General features: G+C 41.0%; 1 protein-coding gene across 1 annotated transcript in view; it reads right to left on the bottom strand.

Moving 5' to 3' along the window:
• Positions 1-18,134, bottom strand: part of dock4b (dedicator of cytokinesis 4b) — a 222,192-nt gene that overhangs the window by 20,907 nt on the left and 183,151 nt on the right. Inside the window, exons 44-48 of the mRNA XM_062996182.1 lie at positions 17,779-17,898; positions 14,906-15,027; positions 12,450-12,570; positions 5,040-5,121; positions 691-797 (exon numbers count right to left, since the gene is read on the bottom strand). Of these exons, the coding sequence (XP_062852252.1) occupies positions 691-797; positions 5,040-5,121; positions 12,450-12,570; positions 14,906-15,027; positions 17,779-17,898 (552 nt within the window). The remainder of the gene's footprint in view (positions 1-690; positions 798-5,039; positions 5,122-12,449; positions 12,571-14,905; positions 15,028-17,778; positions 17,899-18,134) is intronic.

Genomic DNA, 18,134 nt, shown 5'->3' with positions numbered 1-18,134 from the left:
TATATGTACAGTGGCACCTTAAAATTAACTCAACACCTTTAAAACTCGACGCCAGTCCCAGAACCAACTGACGTCGAGTTTTGAAGGTGTTGAGTTTCAAGGTATTTTGTCCCATAAGGATGTATGGGAAACCTGTTAATGTGAACCCCAAACTATAACACAAGTTTAAAAGTGAAAGAAGAGGAAAATCCAGCTAAACACAGATACATGCAGATGCTTTCAAAGTGGATTTGACGATTATTCCACACAAATGCAGATTCGTCTCATATTCGCACTTTGATGACGTCTTACTGCACTGCTCATGTCAAGCACTAATCAAAGTGGCTGTTCATTGTTAATTTGAAATAAAATTAATAAATAAATAAATAAAAAAGTTGAACACGTTGAGTTTAAGGTAATTGTTGAGTTTAAGGGTACAAATTTCTCCACAAAGTGCGTTGAGTTTCAAAGAATTTGAGTTTAGGGGATGCCAAGTACCACTGTACAAGCAGTTTGGAATCAAGTGTGCCACGCAGCCATGGCTTTGGCCGCTGAGCAAGGCCCTTAACTCTCTTGGCTCTAGGAGCGTCATACAAATGGCTGACCTTGCGCTCCGACCCCAAGCTGGGATACGTGAAAAAAAGCATTTCATTGTAATGTAAATTTAAATATGATAAAAGCGTTCAGTTCTGTGGATAGAAGAACATTTACCTGTGTGGTGGTATGGGCGGTGGGGAATATATCACTGGACGGTCTCTCTCTCGGCGAGAGGCAGTTCTCACGATTATGCTTGTGTTTCTCCGACAGCTGTGGTGAACCTGAGAACAGTAAATAGACGGATATAAAGGTGAGGAGTGTAGCGCACTGTAATATACATGTACACACCACACCGTTCCAACTCTCTTTCATTCTGGCTATTTTCCTGTCTTTCGAAGCAGCTGGTGCAGGAGAAATATTCCCCTCCCTGCATAACCCTCCTGCTGGGGTGAGAATTGGAAGCTGATGGTGACAGACGGCTATTTGGCAGAGAGATGGATTTCCAGACGGACGGAGCGGCTCATGCTCTCACGCCTCCCTCCCCGAGGAGCGACCGGTACTCACGTGCCACTCCAGCTCACCACGATAGCCATCAGCTGCCCTGCTTGTGCGGTGTTAGCTGTAATTCTTCCTAACACATTACAGGCTAAATGTGCTTTACTGAAAGCACGGGACTGAGGGTTAGGTAAGACTGCCGAGCCCAGACTCGTAAATGTCCGTATGTTTACTTTTGTTTACATCATAAAGCTAATCGCTGAGGAAATGGCAGGAGAGAGATAAACAGGTTTCCACATTCATTGTTAACAGGTGTAACACATTAATTATATTGAATGTACAATATAATTATGCTTCCAGCTTTTAGGCAAGAATTTAAAAATGGGCATTTCCTGTCCTAGCATAACTGCGTTATCCTGGTCAGGGCCGCAGCAGGTCCGGCTCCACTGGCAAACATTGGATGCAAAGCAACCATGTGTGTGTAGACCAGGGGTTTTCAACCTTTTCGGACATGCGCCCCCCTCCATGTGCCGACCTAAAACTTGCATCCCCCCCCACACACACCACCAACGCCCCCCCCCATCACCACCACCAACCATTGCAAAAGCTCCTGACAATCTACAATAATATAATTAATGTTGTGCACATCATACATACAATGCAGTTTTGTTGATATAGATTTAATACGTTATTCAATGCGAAGGCTGAGCCTGTTTCTGCAAGCATATCATAAATTTGTGGTTCAATTTCAGTTACAGCTATTCGTAAATCGCAGATGTAGGATGAGAGCAAAAAAAAACATTACTTCACAGAACAAAGTAGAGGCAAAAGTACATCAGTGTTAGGTTCGCTAGTTCAGAAAACTCTGCTTTCACTGACAGCCAATAGATGTAGATTGCTTATCGGCAGTGGTGGCATCGGAATGGATGGCCTCCCTAGTGGATTCCTCGGCTGAAACAACGCAGTGTTACCTTTCCTAATTTCCGCTTTCTGTCAGTGGTCAGAAAACTCAGTAGAGCTAACTTTTAGCTCCACGGACAGATTGAGTCCGACTTGGCTACCGCTCTGTGGTAATACTCAGTTTAATTAAGCCTCCCAACTATAAGGAAAGCTATAAGGAAAATGTTCTGTAGTAGCTGGTGTTTATTTAAAACTGCAGCATTTATTAATAACACTTAAAACGGAGAGCTGACTGAGGAGAGAAACTCAGAACATGCACATGCTTTGCTTCATATGAATCGACTCCTGAATCACTTATAGCGATATTGTGAACAGAGCATCTCCCACTATACACCTCTCTTAAAGACACACACACACATATCCTATAACAACAGTCATTGTTTTCAAGTTTTGCTAGCCAACAGTCCTTTTTTTCAGACTAAGCTGGATAACATTAAACATGTGTGTGTGTGTGTGTGTGTGTGTGTGTGGTAAGCAAAACTAATCAAATATGTCTCTTGTGGGTGAAAACTAAATTGCTTTAGTTTTAGAAGTAAAAAAAATCTTCTAATGTCACACCCCCCTGGACAGGTACTCCCACAGGGTGAAAACCCCTGGTGTAGATGCTAAATTCTAACCTGTGATAGACCTCTACGCCACACAAATCCCTCCAGTAAAAATAAATATTTATAAATATTTTGTAGTTTCAGTTGCAGACTGCACTAGACAAAAGAGTAAAAAGTAAATAACAATGTATTTGAGCTAACAACGTTTGCAGTTACCATGGAAAATGATGGCAAAATGTACAAAAAAGTATCAGAACTAAATACAATGGCAAGTCTATTTCTTAAACTATGACTTTTAAAAGTTGACGCGTTTACAAAAGTTTAGAAAGACTTGTGGATTCAACTCTTTAGGTGTCGAGATTGGTTTCAGAAAAAAAAAAAATGTGGGCATGGCCTTTGCCAATTTCAAGACTGTTCAAACTCAATCTATTGAATGACATTCCCCAGATGCAAATCTCGTTAAAAGAATGGCGACTGGCGTCTCGGAAGATTACGAGCGGTGTAAATAAAAAAGGCAGCCTAAAATAAATCTGAGTTTATAACCTGAGTGAAAGCAGGGGAGTAGCAGCACAGGAGGCTGCCAAGACTAAATGAAATGCATGAACACCCTTCTTATACTTCTGTATTAAAGATCTGCTTTAGCCAGAAAGCAACTGCTGGAACGTTCAGTGGGGAGGGATGAACAGATCATTAGTGTATTTAGCTGTAAAAACATAAGACTGTCTTGTTAAAAAAAAAAAGTATGTTAAAAATGCACCATCACTCAGAAAAGCAACATGTAGCTCCACATCTAGCTCACAAGTTTGAATCTCAGCTCTGCTAACGGCCGGTCATGCGCCTACATGATCAACTCATCTGAGTTGGGGGGACGTAGGATTTTCTCATAACTGATTAATAGTGCCTGTACAGAGATGGGGATAATGGAAATTGGTGCCTAACTCTCTGTGTGGGATACAAATCCCCAAAAGAACCCATCTGGTGCAGGTAAAAAGAAGTTGGCTATTGCACACGTCAGAGGAAATGTGTGTTAGTTGCGGCCCTTCTCGGTCATCACTGGAGGTCTACAGCAGTAGAGCCGGGTAATTGGAATTTAAGGCCCTGTTCACACTGCACAGAAAACAAGATTCCATTAAAAAGCAGATTGAACAGAAGACAACGGCCCTGGCAGGAAAAATGCCATGTGTCCCAAACTACATAGTGCAAGATGCAACATGGGAAGTCACGTATACCCGATCTGTAGTGGACTTATGGTGGTCCTTTTACATTGATGACAACACATAGGGTACAGAAGAAAATTTGTATACTTATGAAGTGCACCAAAGAATCTAAAGTTTGCAAAATGATGGTCATGGGATTTCAGTAATTTTTGAAGTGTTCTTTGCATATGTCTGAATGACTGGAACACATTTTTTCAACTAAACCCTCTTTTATCAATTTATTGCAGCTTTTGGGACAATATGATGAAATTTGTACGGTCAAAAATATACATTAAACTAATATCTGGTTTGGTCCCCCTTAGCGTGTTCTACCTTGCTTCTGGAACAATTCGGATTGAAATCTTTGATGACTCTACCTGGCAAAATTGGTGGAGTTTAACCAAATGTGTAGTTTTCGGGCATGAAATGACACATATTTTTTAATACAGTCTACATATTCTTCATATGGATGCTATCAGGACTTTTGGAGAGCCATTCCAAAACCTAGTCTTTGCCTGATTTCATCATTTTTAAACCTATTTTAATGTGTTTCGTGTCATTTGGCCTGGAACACTGAACTGGATACAAGAGAAGAACTTTTGTTGTATTATTTCTTCTTTATTCTATTTACTTTCTGCAATACACTAGTTCTACTAGCAGCAAAACAGCCCAAAGTATAATACTACATAATACTGTGCTATATACAGTAATACTAATATAATACTACCACCAGCATGCTTTACAGTAGGTACAGTGTAGTTGGGTTTAAATGCGTTATCTGTTCTCCTTCAAAAATACTTCTTACTCACGCTAGTAAAGCTCTAGAAATATATTTGTTTTTGTTCCAAAAGTTTTGTCTGAACTTTAGTCAAGCCCTAAGATTTTTTTGGGGTTTTGGATTGCAAATAACAACTAAGACAAATTTCCCTCCAAAAGAAAGAATTAGTTCTTGACCATGTTTCCTCTACACTACTCCCAGACAATTTTTGAACAGATGATCTTGGGATCATAAGTCATTTAAAAATAACTCCATATGACATTCCTGACATGTGAAAATCAATGATTTGCATTTGTAGATCAACTTCCTTTTGAAATGCCTGGAGCTCACTCTAATGGGTGCAGTCAAACTAGCCCTTAATGTAGTGTAATAAATCACAAACATTACCTAGGGTTAATGAGGCCATGCCATATTAATTAAGTCTGATGTTATTGAAAAACTTTGTGCATCATTAAACAAATAACGCGTAGTGTGTGTATTTTTAATACTTGTTTATTACTGATACAAGTATGGTGGAGTGTTGTTGGAAGTGAGGGTATGTGTCTTTACCTCTGGCACTGGAGGGAGCTGAGCTGGTCACATTGGGGGAAGCTGAATGATTGGAGCTGAGGCTTGAGGTAGACGGGCTCGGCTGGTGATAGCGAGGAATCGAGAAACAGAGAAACACAGAAATGCAGTCACAGTCTTCAGTGTAATATCAAACTCACACTGTAAAAATATATTGTTTATGTTTACTATTTATGAATGCATGTTTAAATGGCCTAATTTGTATGCTTATATACTTAGGCTGTGCAGACAGACTGAGCTGCTACATTATGTCATTGTGGGTACTCATAAGTAATACAAAACCCCTCTGGTTAGTTTATATTAAAAAAAATTCAATAACTCCATTTAAAATAATATAGCAAAGTTTACAAATATATATATATATATAAATATATATATATATATATATATATATATATATATATATATATATATATATATATATATATATATATACAGTGTATCACAAAAGTGAGTACACCCCTCACATTTCTGCAAATATTTTATTATATCTTTTCATGGGACAACACTATAGAACTAACACTTGGATATAACTTAGAGTAGTCAGTGTACAACTTGTATAGCAGTGTAGATTTACTGTCTTCTGAAAATAACTCAACACACAGCCATTAATGTCTAAATGGCTGGCAACATAAGTGAGTACACCCCACAGTGAACATGTCCAAATTGTGCCCAAAGTGTCAATATTTTGTGTGACCACCATTATTATCCAGCACTGCCTTAACCCTCCTGGGCATGGAATTCACCAGAGCTGCACAGGTTGCTACTGGAATCCTCTTCCACTCCTCCATGATGACATCACGGAGCTGGTGGATGTTAGACACCTTGAACTCCTCCACCTTCCACTTGAGGATGCGCCACAGGTGCTCAATTGGGTTTAGTCCATCACCTTTACATTCAGTTTCCTCAGCAAGGCAGTTGTCATCTTGGAGGTTGTGTTTGGGGTCGTTATCCTGTTGGAAAACTGCCATGAGGCCCAGTTTTGGAAGGGAGGGGATCATGCTCTGTTTCAGAATGTCACAGTACATGTTGGAATTCATGTTTCCCTCAATGAACCGCAGCTCCCCAGTGCCAGCAACACTCATGCAGCCCAAGACCATGATGCTACCACCACCATGCTTGACTGTAGGCAAGATACAGTTGTCTTGGTACTTCTCACCAGGGCGCCGCCACACATGCTGGACACCATCTGAGCCAAACAAGTTTATCTTGGTCTCGTCAGACCACAGGGCATTCCAGTAATCCATGTTCTTGGACTGCTTGTCTTCAGCAAACTGTTTGCGGGCTTTCTTGTGCGTCAGTTTCCTTCTGGGATGACGACCATGCAGACCGAGTTGATGCAGTGTGCGGCGTATGGTCTGAGCACTGACAGGCTGACCTCCCACATCTTCAACCTCTGCAGCAATGCTGGCAGCACTCATGTGTCTATTTTTTAAAGCCAACCTCTGGATATGACGCCGAACACGTGGACTCAACTTCTTTGGTCGACCCTGGCGAAGCCTGTTCCGAGTGGAACCTGTCCTGGAAAACCGCTGTATGACCTTGGCCACCATGCTGTAGCTCAGTTTCAGGGTGTTGGCAATCTTCTTATAGCCCAGGCCATCTTTGTGGACAGCAACAATTCTATTTCTCACATCCTCAGAGAGTTCTTTGCCATGAGGTGCCATGTTGAATATCCAGTGGCCAGTATGAGAGAATTGTACCCAAAACACCAAATTTAACAGCCCTGCTCCCCATTTACACCTGGGACCTTGACACATGACACCAGGGAGGGACAGCGACACATTTGGGCACAATTTGGACATGTTCACTGTGGGGTGTACTCACTTATGTTGCCAGCTATTTAGACATTAATGGCTGTGTGTTGAGTTATTTTCAGAAGACAGTAAATCTACACTGCTATACAAGTTGTACACTGACTACTCTAAGTTATATCCAAGTTTCATGTCTATAGTGTTGTTCCATGAAAAGATATAATGAAATATTTGCAGAAATGTGAGGGGTGTACTCACTTTTGTGATACACTGTATATATTAGGGCTGTCAAACGATTAAAATTTTTAATCGCGATTAATCTCAGAATTTCATATAGTTAATCGCGATTAATCACATTAAAAAAAATCTGTGTAAATGTTACAGTTAAAATGGTGAACACATTTTATGCTAAATGTACTGATGTTAAAAACTGCTGGGACAAGAGAAAACTGTTTTATTCACTCACATACTAGGCAGTAATACTATCCAGTGGTTTAATGGACGTTTCTACACGAACTGAGTGTGTTTAGACTAGGGTGGCCAGATTCATAGTAACAAAAAGGAGGACATAACACCCCAAAAAGCCGGACATCATATTAGGAACAGGGGGACATGATACTGCAACACACAGAATGAATCCAGAACCCATATAACAGAGTTTTTGACCAATTTAAGCAAGAATTATATAACAAATGACTGTTTTACTCACTAAATGTTGTGTCTTTTCATATTTAGGTCCGTTCATCGCTGCCTCAAAAGTTTACTTTTTGGCATTTTCACCGCGTTCCTGATCATGAGAGCTGAGTGATTGACTCAGGTAGCGCGGTGTTTACAAAACAGAGAGGGCGGGCGAAATTCAACCACCCAATCACAGACTAGCATTTAGAGGGCGGCCCTTCTCCGATTGGCCAGTGGTAGCTCTATAAGGAGTCAAATGAGGCTGTTAAACCAATGATATACAAAGCATTTGTTTCGACATGTACCTGAGCCAATGGTAAATAATATTGATCAAAAATGAAACCAGTTCACTACAAAAGGAGGATTTTGAAGTGTCCGTCCTAGCGTTACGTGAATGGAGGACTGGCAGCTTCTTTATTATGCAAGTGCATTACTACGACACTACGACGCTCGGTAACATTATGTTAACAAACCGCAAATGAAAAACGGTGGCAAGTCCGACATTCAAACGTTTGTTCTACCAGTCAAGTCTCAACATGAACTAGAATTTGCGTTAACGGCACTAATTTTTATAATCGCGTTAAATTGAGATTGCGTTAATGCGTTATTATCGCGTTAACTTCGACAGCCCTAATATATATATATATATATATATGACGTGTATATACAGTGTATCACAAAAGTAAGTACACCCCTCACATTTCTGCAGATATTTAAGTATATCTTTTCATGGGACAACACTGACAAAATGACACTTTCACACAATGAAAAGTAGTCTGTGTGCAGCTTATATAACAGTGTAAATTTATTCTTCCCTCAAAATAACTCAATATACAGCCATTAATGTCTAAACCACCGGCAACAAAAGTGAGTACACCCCTTAGTGAAAGTTCCTGAAGTGTCAATATTTTGTGTGGCCACCATTATTTCCCAGAACTGCCTTAACTCTCCTGGGCATGGAGTTTACCAGAGCTTCACAGGTTGCCACTGGAATGCTTTTCCACTCCTCCATGACGACATCACGGAGCTGGCGGATATTCGAGACTTTGCGCTCCTCCACCTTCCGCTTGAGGATGCCCCAAAGATGTTCTATTGGGTTTAGGTCTGGAGACATGCTTGGCCAGTCCATCACCTTTACCCTCAGCCTCTTCAATAAAGCAGTGGTCGTCTTAGAGGTGTGTTTGGGGTCATTATCATGCTGGAACACTGCCCTGCGACCCAGTTTCCGGAGGGAGGGGATCATGCTCTGCTTCAGTATTTCACAGTACATATTGGAGTTCATGTGTCCCTCAATGAAATGTAACTCCCCAACACCTGCTGCACTCATGCAGCCCCAGACCATGGCATTCCCACCACCATGCTTGACTGTAGGCATGACACACTTATCTTTGTACTCCTCACCTGATTGCCGCCACACATGCTTGAGACCATCTGAACCAAACAAATTAATCTTGGTCTCATCAGACCATAGGACATGGTTCCAGTAATCCATGTCCTTTGTTGACATGTCTTCAGCAAACTGTTTGCGGGCTTTCTTGTGTAGAGACTTCAGAAGAGGCTTCCTTCTGGGGTGACAGCCATGCAGACCAATTTGATGTAGTGTGCGGCGTATGGTCTGAGCACTGACAGGCTGACCCCCCACCTTTTCAATCTCTGCAGCAATGCTGACAGCACTCCTGCGCCTATCTTTCAAAGACAGCAGTTGGATGTGACGCTGAGCACGTGCACTCAGCTTCTTTGGACGACCAACGCGAGGTCTGTTCTGAGTGGACCCTGCTCTTTTAAAACGCTGGATGATCTTGGCCACTGTGCTGCAGCTCAGTTTCAGGGTGTTGGCAATCTTCTTGTAGCCTTGGCCATCTTCATGTAGCGCAACAATTCGTCTTTTAAGATCCTCAGAGAGTTCTTTGCCATGAGGTGCCATATTGGAACTTTCAGTGACCAGTATGAGAGAGTGTGAGAGCTGTACTACTAAATTGAACACACCTGCTCCCTATGCACACCTGAGAGCTAGTAACACTAACAAATCACATGACATTTTGGAGGGAAAATGACAAGCAGTGCTCAATTTGGACATTTAGGGGTGTAGTCTCTTAGGGGTGTACTCACTTTTGTTGCCTGTGGTTTAGACATTAATGGCTGTATATTGAGTTATTTTGAGGGAAGAATAAATTTACACTGTTATATAAGCTGCACACAGACTACTTTTCATTGTGTGAAAGTGTCATTTTGTCAGTGTTGTCCCATGAAAAGATATACTTAAATATCTGCAGAAATGTGAGGGGTGTACTCACTTTTGTGATACACTGTATATACAGCCATTAATGTCTAAACCACCGGCAACAAAAGTGAGTACACCCCTAAGAGACTACACCCCTAAATGTCCAAATTGAGCACTGCTTGTCATTTTCCCTCCAAAATGTCATGTGATTTGTTAGTGTTACTAGGTCTCAGGTGTGCATAGGGAGCAGGTGTGTTCAATTTAGTAGTACAGCTCTCACACTCTCTCATACTGGTCACTGAAAGTTCCAACATGGCACCTCATGGCAAAGAACTCTCTGAGGATCTTAAAAGACGAATTGTTGCGCTACATGAAGATGGCCAAGGCTACAAGAAGATTGCCAACACCCTGAAACTGAGCTGCAGCACAGTGGCCAAGATCATCCAGCGTTTTAAAAGAGCAGGGTCCACTCAGAACAGACCTCGCGTTGGTCGTCCAAAGAAGCTGAGTGCACGTGCTCAGCGTCACATCCAACTGCTGTCTTTGAAAGATAGGCGCAGGAGTGCTGTCAGCATTGCTGCAGAGATTGAAAAGGTGGGGGGTCAGCCTGTCAGTGCTCAGACCATACGCCGCACACTACATCAAATTGGTCTGCATGGCTGTCACCCCAGAAGGAAGCCTCTTCTGAAGTCTCTACACAAGAAAGCCTGCAAACAGTTTGCTGAAGACATGTCAACAAAGGACATGGATTACTGGAACCATGTCCTATGGTCTGATGAGACCAAGATTAATTTGTTTGGTTCAGATGGTCTCAAGCATGTGTGGCGGCAATCAGGTGAGGAGTACAAAGATAAGTGCGTCATGCCTACAGTCAAGCATGGTGGTGGGAATGCCATGGTCTGGGGCTGCATGAGTGCAGCAGGTGTTGGGGAGTTACATTTCATTGAGGGACACATGAACTCCAATATGTACTGTGAAATACTGAAGCAGAGCATGATCCCCTCCCTCCGGAAACTGGGTCGCAGGGCAGTGTTCCAGCATGATAATGACCCCAAACACACCTCTAAGACGACCACTGCTTTACTGAAGAGGCTGAGGGTAAAGGTGATGGACTGGCCAAGCATGTCTCCAGACCTAAACCCAATAGAACATCTTTGGGGCATCCTCAAGCGGAAGGTGGAGGAGCGCAAAGTCTCGAATATCCGCCAGCTCCGTGATGTCGTCATGGAGGAGTGGAAAAGCATTCCAGTGGCAACCTGTGAAGCTCTGGTAAACTCCATGCCCAGGAGAGTTAAGGCAGTTCTGGGAAATAATGGTGGCCACACAAAATATTGACACTTCAGGAACTTTCACTAAGGGGTGTACTCACTTTTGTTGCCGGTGGTTTAGACATTAATGGCTGTATATTGAGTTATTTTGAGGGAAGAATAAATTTACACTGTTATATAAGCTGCACACAGACTACTTTTCATTGTGTCAAAGTGTCATTTTGTCAGTGTTGTCCCATGAAAAGATATACTTAAATATCTGCAGAAATGTGAGGGGTGTACTCACTTTTGTGATACACTGTATATATATACAGCAGCTCTTGTGGGGTGTTTCCGGTCTGCAGTGGTCCATATCTATCAAAAGTGGTCCAAGGAAGGAACAGTGGTAAACCGGTGACAGGGTCATGGGTGGCCAAGGCTCATCGATTCACGTGGGGAGCAAACGCTGGTGCGTGTGGTCCGATCCAACAGACGAGCTACTGTAGCTCAAATTGCTGAGGAACTTAATGCTGGAAGTTAATTTCTGGAATTTATTAGGAATTAAAATGAATCAGACTAGACAACATTTTTCCAGTCATCTGTCCAGTTTCTGTGAGCCTCTGATCACTGTAGCCTTGGGTTTAGGTTCTTGGCTGTGTAATTTTAAGCAATGTACATACAATGATCCCTTACACATGTAAATGAACGTTTGACTTTATATGTAGCTGCACAATTAATTATAAGTAAAAAAAAAAAGTAATCATAAAAAACAACTTGAATTAGACACTTTACTGTGTTGGGACAATTCACTAAGTAAAAATTTTGGAAGTGATAAAATCTAAAAAAAAGAAAGTCAGCATCATTACAAAAGTGAACTTCACAGGGTTCACAGCCTGTCTGAAGACCTGAAGGAATTTTTTGTTAAAAATAGTTGAGAAATTGCCTTTTCAGTGAGTGTTTATAGACTGAGTAAAGATGATTTAACCCAGGATAAAAGTTTAAGAACTTCTCAAAGTTCTAATCTTTCCTTTCATTCTAATCCAGCTGGTTTTCCGGCTCATCTCTGAGAATCTTATTATCATTGTGAGAAAAATGTGAGAAAAAACAGAGAGTGAGAAGAAATGGACGCTGAAATGCTTTACTTGCTGCTGCCATTTGCACAAATGACAAATAAACGTGAAATTGAATTGAATTGAAGTGTGACACAGAAACAAGCGGACAGATAAAAACAGCATGAGAACAATTGTGAGAGATATGAGACCAAAGCAGAGATAAATAGGATGTGTGATTAGAGGAAAGATGAAAGAGAGACTGACGGGGCGAGAGGAAGAGAGTAAAGAGATGTAAGAGGAGGTGTAGTTAGGCTAGAGGTGGCAGGCTGATTTAAAGCCTGAGAGCTTTCCGAGCTTGACTGAGCATCCGCGTGTGTGCGCGCGCGTGTGTATGTGTTGAGCTGTCAATTAGGCGGTGTGTGTCGGTCCAGAGTGCTCACCTGCATGTTGAAGACTTCGTCGGAGCTCTCTGACTGGCCGGTAATGTTGCTGACTTCATTGGAGGCCTGAGACGAGAGCGAGGATGACGAGTAGCGGTTCACGGCTGGATAGCTGAGAGGACTGCACATACACACACACATAGCAAGTTAGACATTAGCTATAATGTGGTGTTTTTACTTGAAGAAAATGTGTGAAGTAGTGAAAATATTTTCAGGTGTGACTGGAAATTACAGCTTCTAAAAATGTGCTAAAATTGATGGTGCTGAAACTGGCAATTTTTTTCAGCTCAGTGAGTGTAAATTGATACAGATCTAAAAACTGCTGTTTATTTTATCTCAACACAATACATCTGATGTTCTGATACTTCCTTTCTTTATTCATTTCCATTCAGTATTAACTTCTTTATTAGTGTCACTGTGGGTCTGGAGCCTATCTGGGGCCTCACACTCATTCATTTACTGACACCTAGGGGCAATTTATAGCAGCCAAACCTCTGGTGTGTTTTAAGTAGGGCTGGCATATCGGTCCGATATTGGCCTAAATCACTGGATCGGATATCAGAAGGAAAAAAACGTGTAATCCAATCCGATACTGTTGCTTAATGTAAATAAGGCCATTGTTTGTGTGTAAAGCAAATAACACATGAAGATACGTTTCAACAGAGCGCCGTTTACTGCCAGCTCACTCTTGATGACATCATTAACATGTGCCACTGATCTACAACTCATCTGCAGCAGCCATTTAGAAATTAAAACACACTGATCTACTTTTAGCATTTTCAAAAATCATCTACTACTGCCACATCTAAAACACTGTTGAAACACAATAAAAATCACTTCATAAATGATAAATCGGTCTTGTCCCGGCTTGGAGATCTCTCACATGCTCAACCATTAATCCATTAGTGTTATGAAATAAAACAAACTACACCGTTTCCCGTTTAGCCACAGATAAACTCTTCAACATCCAGCAGGGTTTTTTAAAAAGCGCGCTTTGGTTTTTAATCATCTAAAAACCCAACTCTGCGTCAATTCTAATTGGTCCATCGTATTTGATTGACATCCACATCTACCAATTGTAGACACTTTTGTTAAACAAGCCAAAAATGCTGCTAAATGTTCTGTGAGTAAAAGTGAAAATAAAAACAGCAGTTTTGCATAAGTGTGATGTTGTAGGTTCTGTATTTATTCTTTTAGAATATGTGTTTCACAGTCTGAGCATTGTTATTTAGATAGCTAGTTTAACCATGGTGCATGGAGACATGTATTATTACTGCTTAGTTGTTTGAGAGGAGAAATGTATCGGTAGATACTCAATTTGCAGTATCAGTATCGGACATAAAAAAGTGGTATCGAGCCAGCCCCAGTTTGAAGGCAGCGGTCCCTAACCTTTTTTGCACCACGGATAGGTTTCATATAAGATATAATTTCATGGACCGGCAGGGGTGGGGGAATAACTATAGAATAGAAAATCAGTGTGAATCCTGAGCTTTTTTCACTGCATGAGACGTTGCTCCCACCTAGTGGTGATTGGGGACAATAACACCCAAAGAGTATTGGAAATTTAATTGCTCTTGCAACCTCTAATTATTTATTCCTTCTGTGCAGCCCGGTAATAAATGACCCACGGACTGGTACCGGTCCGTGGCCCGGCAGTTGGGTACCACTGTTTTAATGTACCCAAAAGAAACCAGCAGACATAGGGAGAACAATGTCTACTTCTTCATTTTCCCAACCCAATGGTGTAAAGTGCCCACGGTGCATTGTGTCAGTGTCACACTATATGATATTGATTTTCAATAACTGATAAAACACACACACTTTATTCACTGATAAGGTATTTAATCTCCAACCATTCAGCATTTTTTCATCACAAAATAGATGCTTCTTGCCCCAGTCTATTGTAACCCAGCTATATTGAGTTGGTTTCAGAAATAAAATGTTTCTAAAATAAGCACTGGTGAAATCAGAGCTCTGCATTACCACAATGGCTCACAGAGTGGAACTGATTCATAACATATTCAAATTAAATATAGAGATAGGACAGTTTGGTCATTGTGACAGATCATACCTGGTAACAAAAAGAAGCAAGTATTCAGATTTTGGCAAGGGTGAGGCCCGGTCAGATTGATGCCTCTGTTTAAATTTTGAGGGTGTTTTCGCTCGTCTGCCTTCACACGCATATAAACTTGAGTGACATCCCATTCTTAATCCATAAGGTTTAATATGATGTTGGCCCACCCTTGCAGCTATAACAGCTTCAACTCTTCAGGGAAGGCTTTCCACAAGGTTTAGGTTTGGATGGGTGAGTGAATACTTTTGGCAATATAGTGTATGTCTGATTTGATTACATTATTGTTCAGTTACTGGAGCAGAACCAGCTCCAGCACAAAGTCAGTTTATCACAGTCTGACCCTCCTTTAACACTAATAAAGCAGAAATCCCGAGTCTCTCACCTGCGACGAGCCACCACTCTCATTCCCTCTGTGTTAAGGATGTTGGGCATCGAGTTTCGACCCACCCGTGGGCTTCCATTGGGAAAGTTAATTGGACTGGCCCGAACGTATGCTGGGAACTCCTGGACAAAGGTAAAGAATCTCAGATGGAAATTGTGTTTTTATATGACACTATGTGAGCAACCATGCTGAAATGAAAAACACGGGTTTAAAAACTACAATGAGAAGTTGAAAATTAATAATCATAAAAGCTGTAAAAAATGCTAAGACCACAGAAGAAATGAGTTTCAATGAGAGAAATGTATAATAAATGTGTCATTCTATCTCCTTAAAGGTGTGAAAATCTCTGTATCCCTCAGAAATTTAATCATATTAGGATAATACGTTCTACCATCATTACTATGTAATAAAATAAGCTTAGTCATGTCCATATATGTGAAATTACATTTGCCAAAAATGTTCTTGTGGACTGTAGTTTAATGTTAATAAAATGTTCTGTTTATACTCTGCTGTGTTAATTAAAAAGATCCAGACGCTTATGGCCAAACGAGTTAAAAATAAATAAATAAATGAATTAAAAAACCTAATATGCTCTATTTAATTAACATGCAATCACACAACTTCGAAACTAAATAAAAAAAATTTTTAAATAAATATAATTGAGTGAAAGTAATCTAGTTCTGAAATATAAACCAATATTAAACTGAAAAATGCAGTAAAAACACATAATTCATGTTTTACCTAATCTACTTTACTGTTTTTTGCAAATGTAAAATTATTCCTGTATATGTTATACCTGCAAACATTCTACAAAAATGGACAGGGGCAATACAAGACTGAACAAATCCAATTTTTAACATTATAATTATGGCTGCAAAGACAAGGAGAATTAAAAAAGGGCCCAATCAATTCCTACTACATGGCCTATACATATAGAAAGATAGATAGGTAGGTATATATATATATACAGTGTATCACAAAAGTGAGTACACCCCTCACATTTCTGCAGATATTTAAGTATATCTTTTCATGGGACAACACTGACAAAATGACACTTTGACACAATGAAAAGTAGTCTGTGTGCAGCTTAAATAACATTGTAAATTTATTCTTCCCTCAAAATAACTCAATATACAGCCATTAATGTCTAAACCACCGGCAACAAAAGTGAGTACACCCCTTAGTGAAAGTTCCTGAAGTGTCAATATTTTGTGTGGCCACCATTATTTCCCAGAACTGCCTTAACTCTCCTGGGCATGGAGTTTACCAGAGCTTCACAGGTTGCCACTGGAATGCTTTTCCACTCCTCCATGACGACATCACGGAGCTGGCGGATATTCGAGACTTTGCACTCCTCCACCTTCCGCTTGAGGATGCCCCAAAGATGTTCTATTGGGTTTAGGTCTGGAGACATGCTTGGCCAGTCCATCACCTTTACCCTCAGCCTCTTCAATAAAGCAGTGGTCGTCTTAGAGGTGTGTTTGGGGTCATTATCATGCTGGAACACTGCCCTGCGACCCAGTTTCCGGAGGGAGGGGATCATGCTCTGCTTCAGTATTTCACAGTACATATTGGAGTTCATGTGTCCCTCAATGAAATGTAACTCCCCAACACCTGCTGCACTCATGCAGCCCCAGACCATGGCATTCCCACCACCATGCTTGACTGTAGGCATGACACACTTATCTTTGTACTCCTCACCTGATTGCCGCCACACATGCTTGAGACCATCTGAACCAAACAAATTAATCTTGGTCTCATCAGACCATAGGACATGGTTCCAGTAATCCATGTCCTTTGTTGACATGTCTTCAGCAAACTGTTTGCGGGCTTTCTTGTGTAGAGACTTCAGAAGAGGCTTCCTTCTGGGGTGACAGCCATGCAGACCAATTTGATGTAGTGTGCGGCGTATGGTCTGAGCACTGACAGGCTGACCCCCCGCCTTTTCAATCTCTGCAGCAATGCTGACAGCACTCCTGCGCCTATCTTTCAAAGACAGCAGTTGGATGTGACGCTGAGCACGTGCACTCAGCTTCTTTGGACGACCAACGCGAGGTCTGTTCTGAGTGGACCCTGCTCTTTTAAAACGCTGGATGATCTTGGCCACTGTGCTGCAGCTCAGTTTCAGGGTGTTGGCAATCTTCTTGTAGACTTGGCCATCTTCATGTAGCGCAACAATTCGTCTTTTAAGATCCTCAGAGAGTTCTTTGCCATGAGGTGCCATGTTGGAACTTTCAGTGACCAGTATGAGAGAGTGTGAGAGCTGTACTCCTAAATTGAACACACCTGCTCCCTATGAACACCTGAGACCTAGTAACACTAACAAATCACATGAAATTTTGGAGGGAAAATGACAAGCAGTGCTCAATTTGGACATTTAGGGGTGTAGTCTCTTAGGGGTGTACTCACTTTTGTTGCCGGTGGTTTAGACATTAATGGCTGTATATTGAGTTATTTTGAGGGAAGAATAAATTTACACTGTTATATAAGCTGCACACAGACTACTTTTCATTGTGTCAAAGTGTCATTTTGTCAGTGTTGTCCCATGAAAAGATATACTTAAATATCTGCAGAAATGTGAGGGGTGTACTCACTTTTGTGATACACTGTATATATATATATATATATATATATATATATATATATATATATATATTTATATAATATATAGGTAGATAGGTAGACAGACAGACAGACATACCAACAGACAGACACAACAGACAGACAGATAAGATACATAAATAGATAGACGGACAGACAGACAAAGAACAAGTTTAGAGAAAACAAAAGGCTGAAAAGGCTCAGTACAAAAGCTCTCAGAATCTGGTCCTAAACTTACAGCTGTAAAAACAAACTGTGCTCTTAAGATCTACCTGAATTCCCAGGCTTGACTTCATAAGCTGGAACTGATCCACCAGTTTCTTGTGCAGTGGCCGCATGTCCTGAGGGACAAACTTCTCATGGACAGCCAAACCAAACTCCAGTATGTGTGCCTTAAATAAAGACAGAGATGACAAAAGTCAGTAGCTGCCTCCAGCTTTAGAAACAGAGATTAAAATAGAACAATTACGATCTAAATAAATTATTATGCAATGATTTGATTCACATTTTCTGGCTTCTCTGGTGTTGTTGTGCTGGTACGAGTAAATCAGACACAGCAGCGCTGCTGGAGTTTTTAAATACCGTGTCCACTCACTGTCCACTCTATTAGACACTCCTATCTAGTTGG

The sequence above is a fragment of the Trichomycterus rosablanca genome, chromosome 1, assembly GCF_030014385.1.
Source record: "Trichomycterus rosablanca isolate fTriRos1 chromosome 1, fTriRos1.hap1, whole genome shotgun sequence".
Lineage (NCBI taxonomy): Eukaryota > Metazoa > Chordata > Actinopteri > Siluriformes > Trichomycteridae > Trichomycterus > Trichomycterus rosablanca.
Note: the sequence above shows the minus strand (reverse complement) of the source record. Positions and strands in the feature narration are given on the sequence as shown.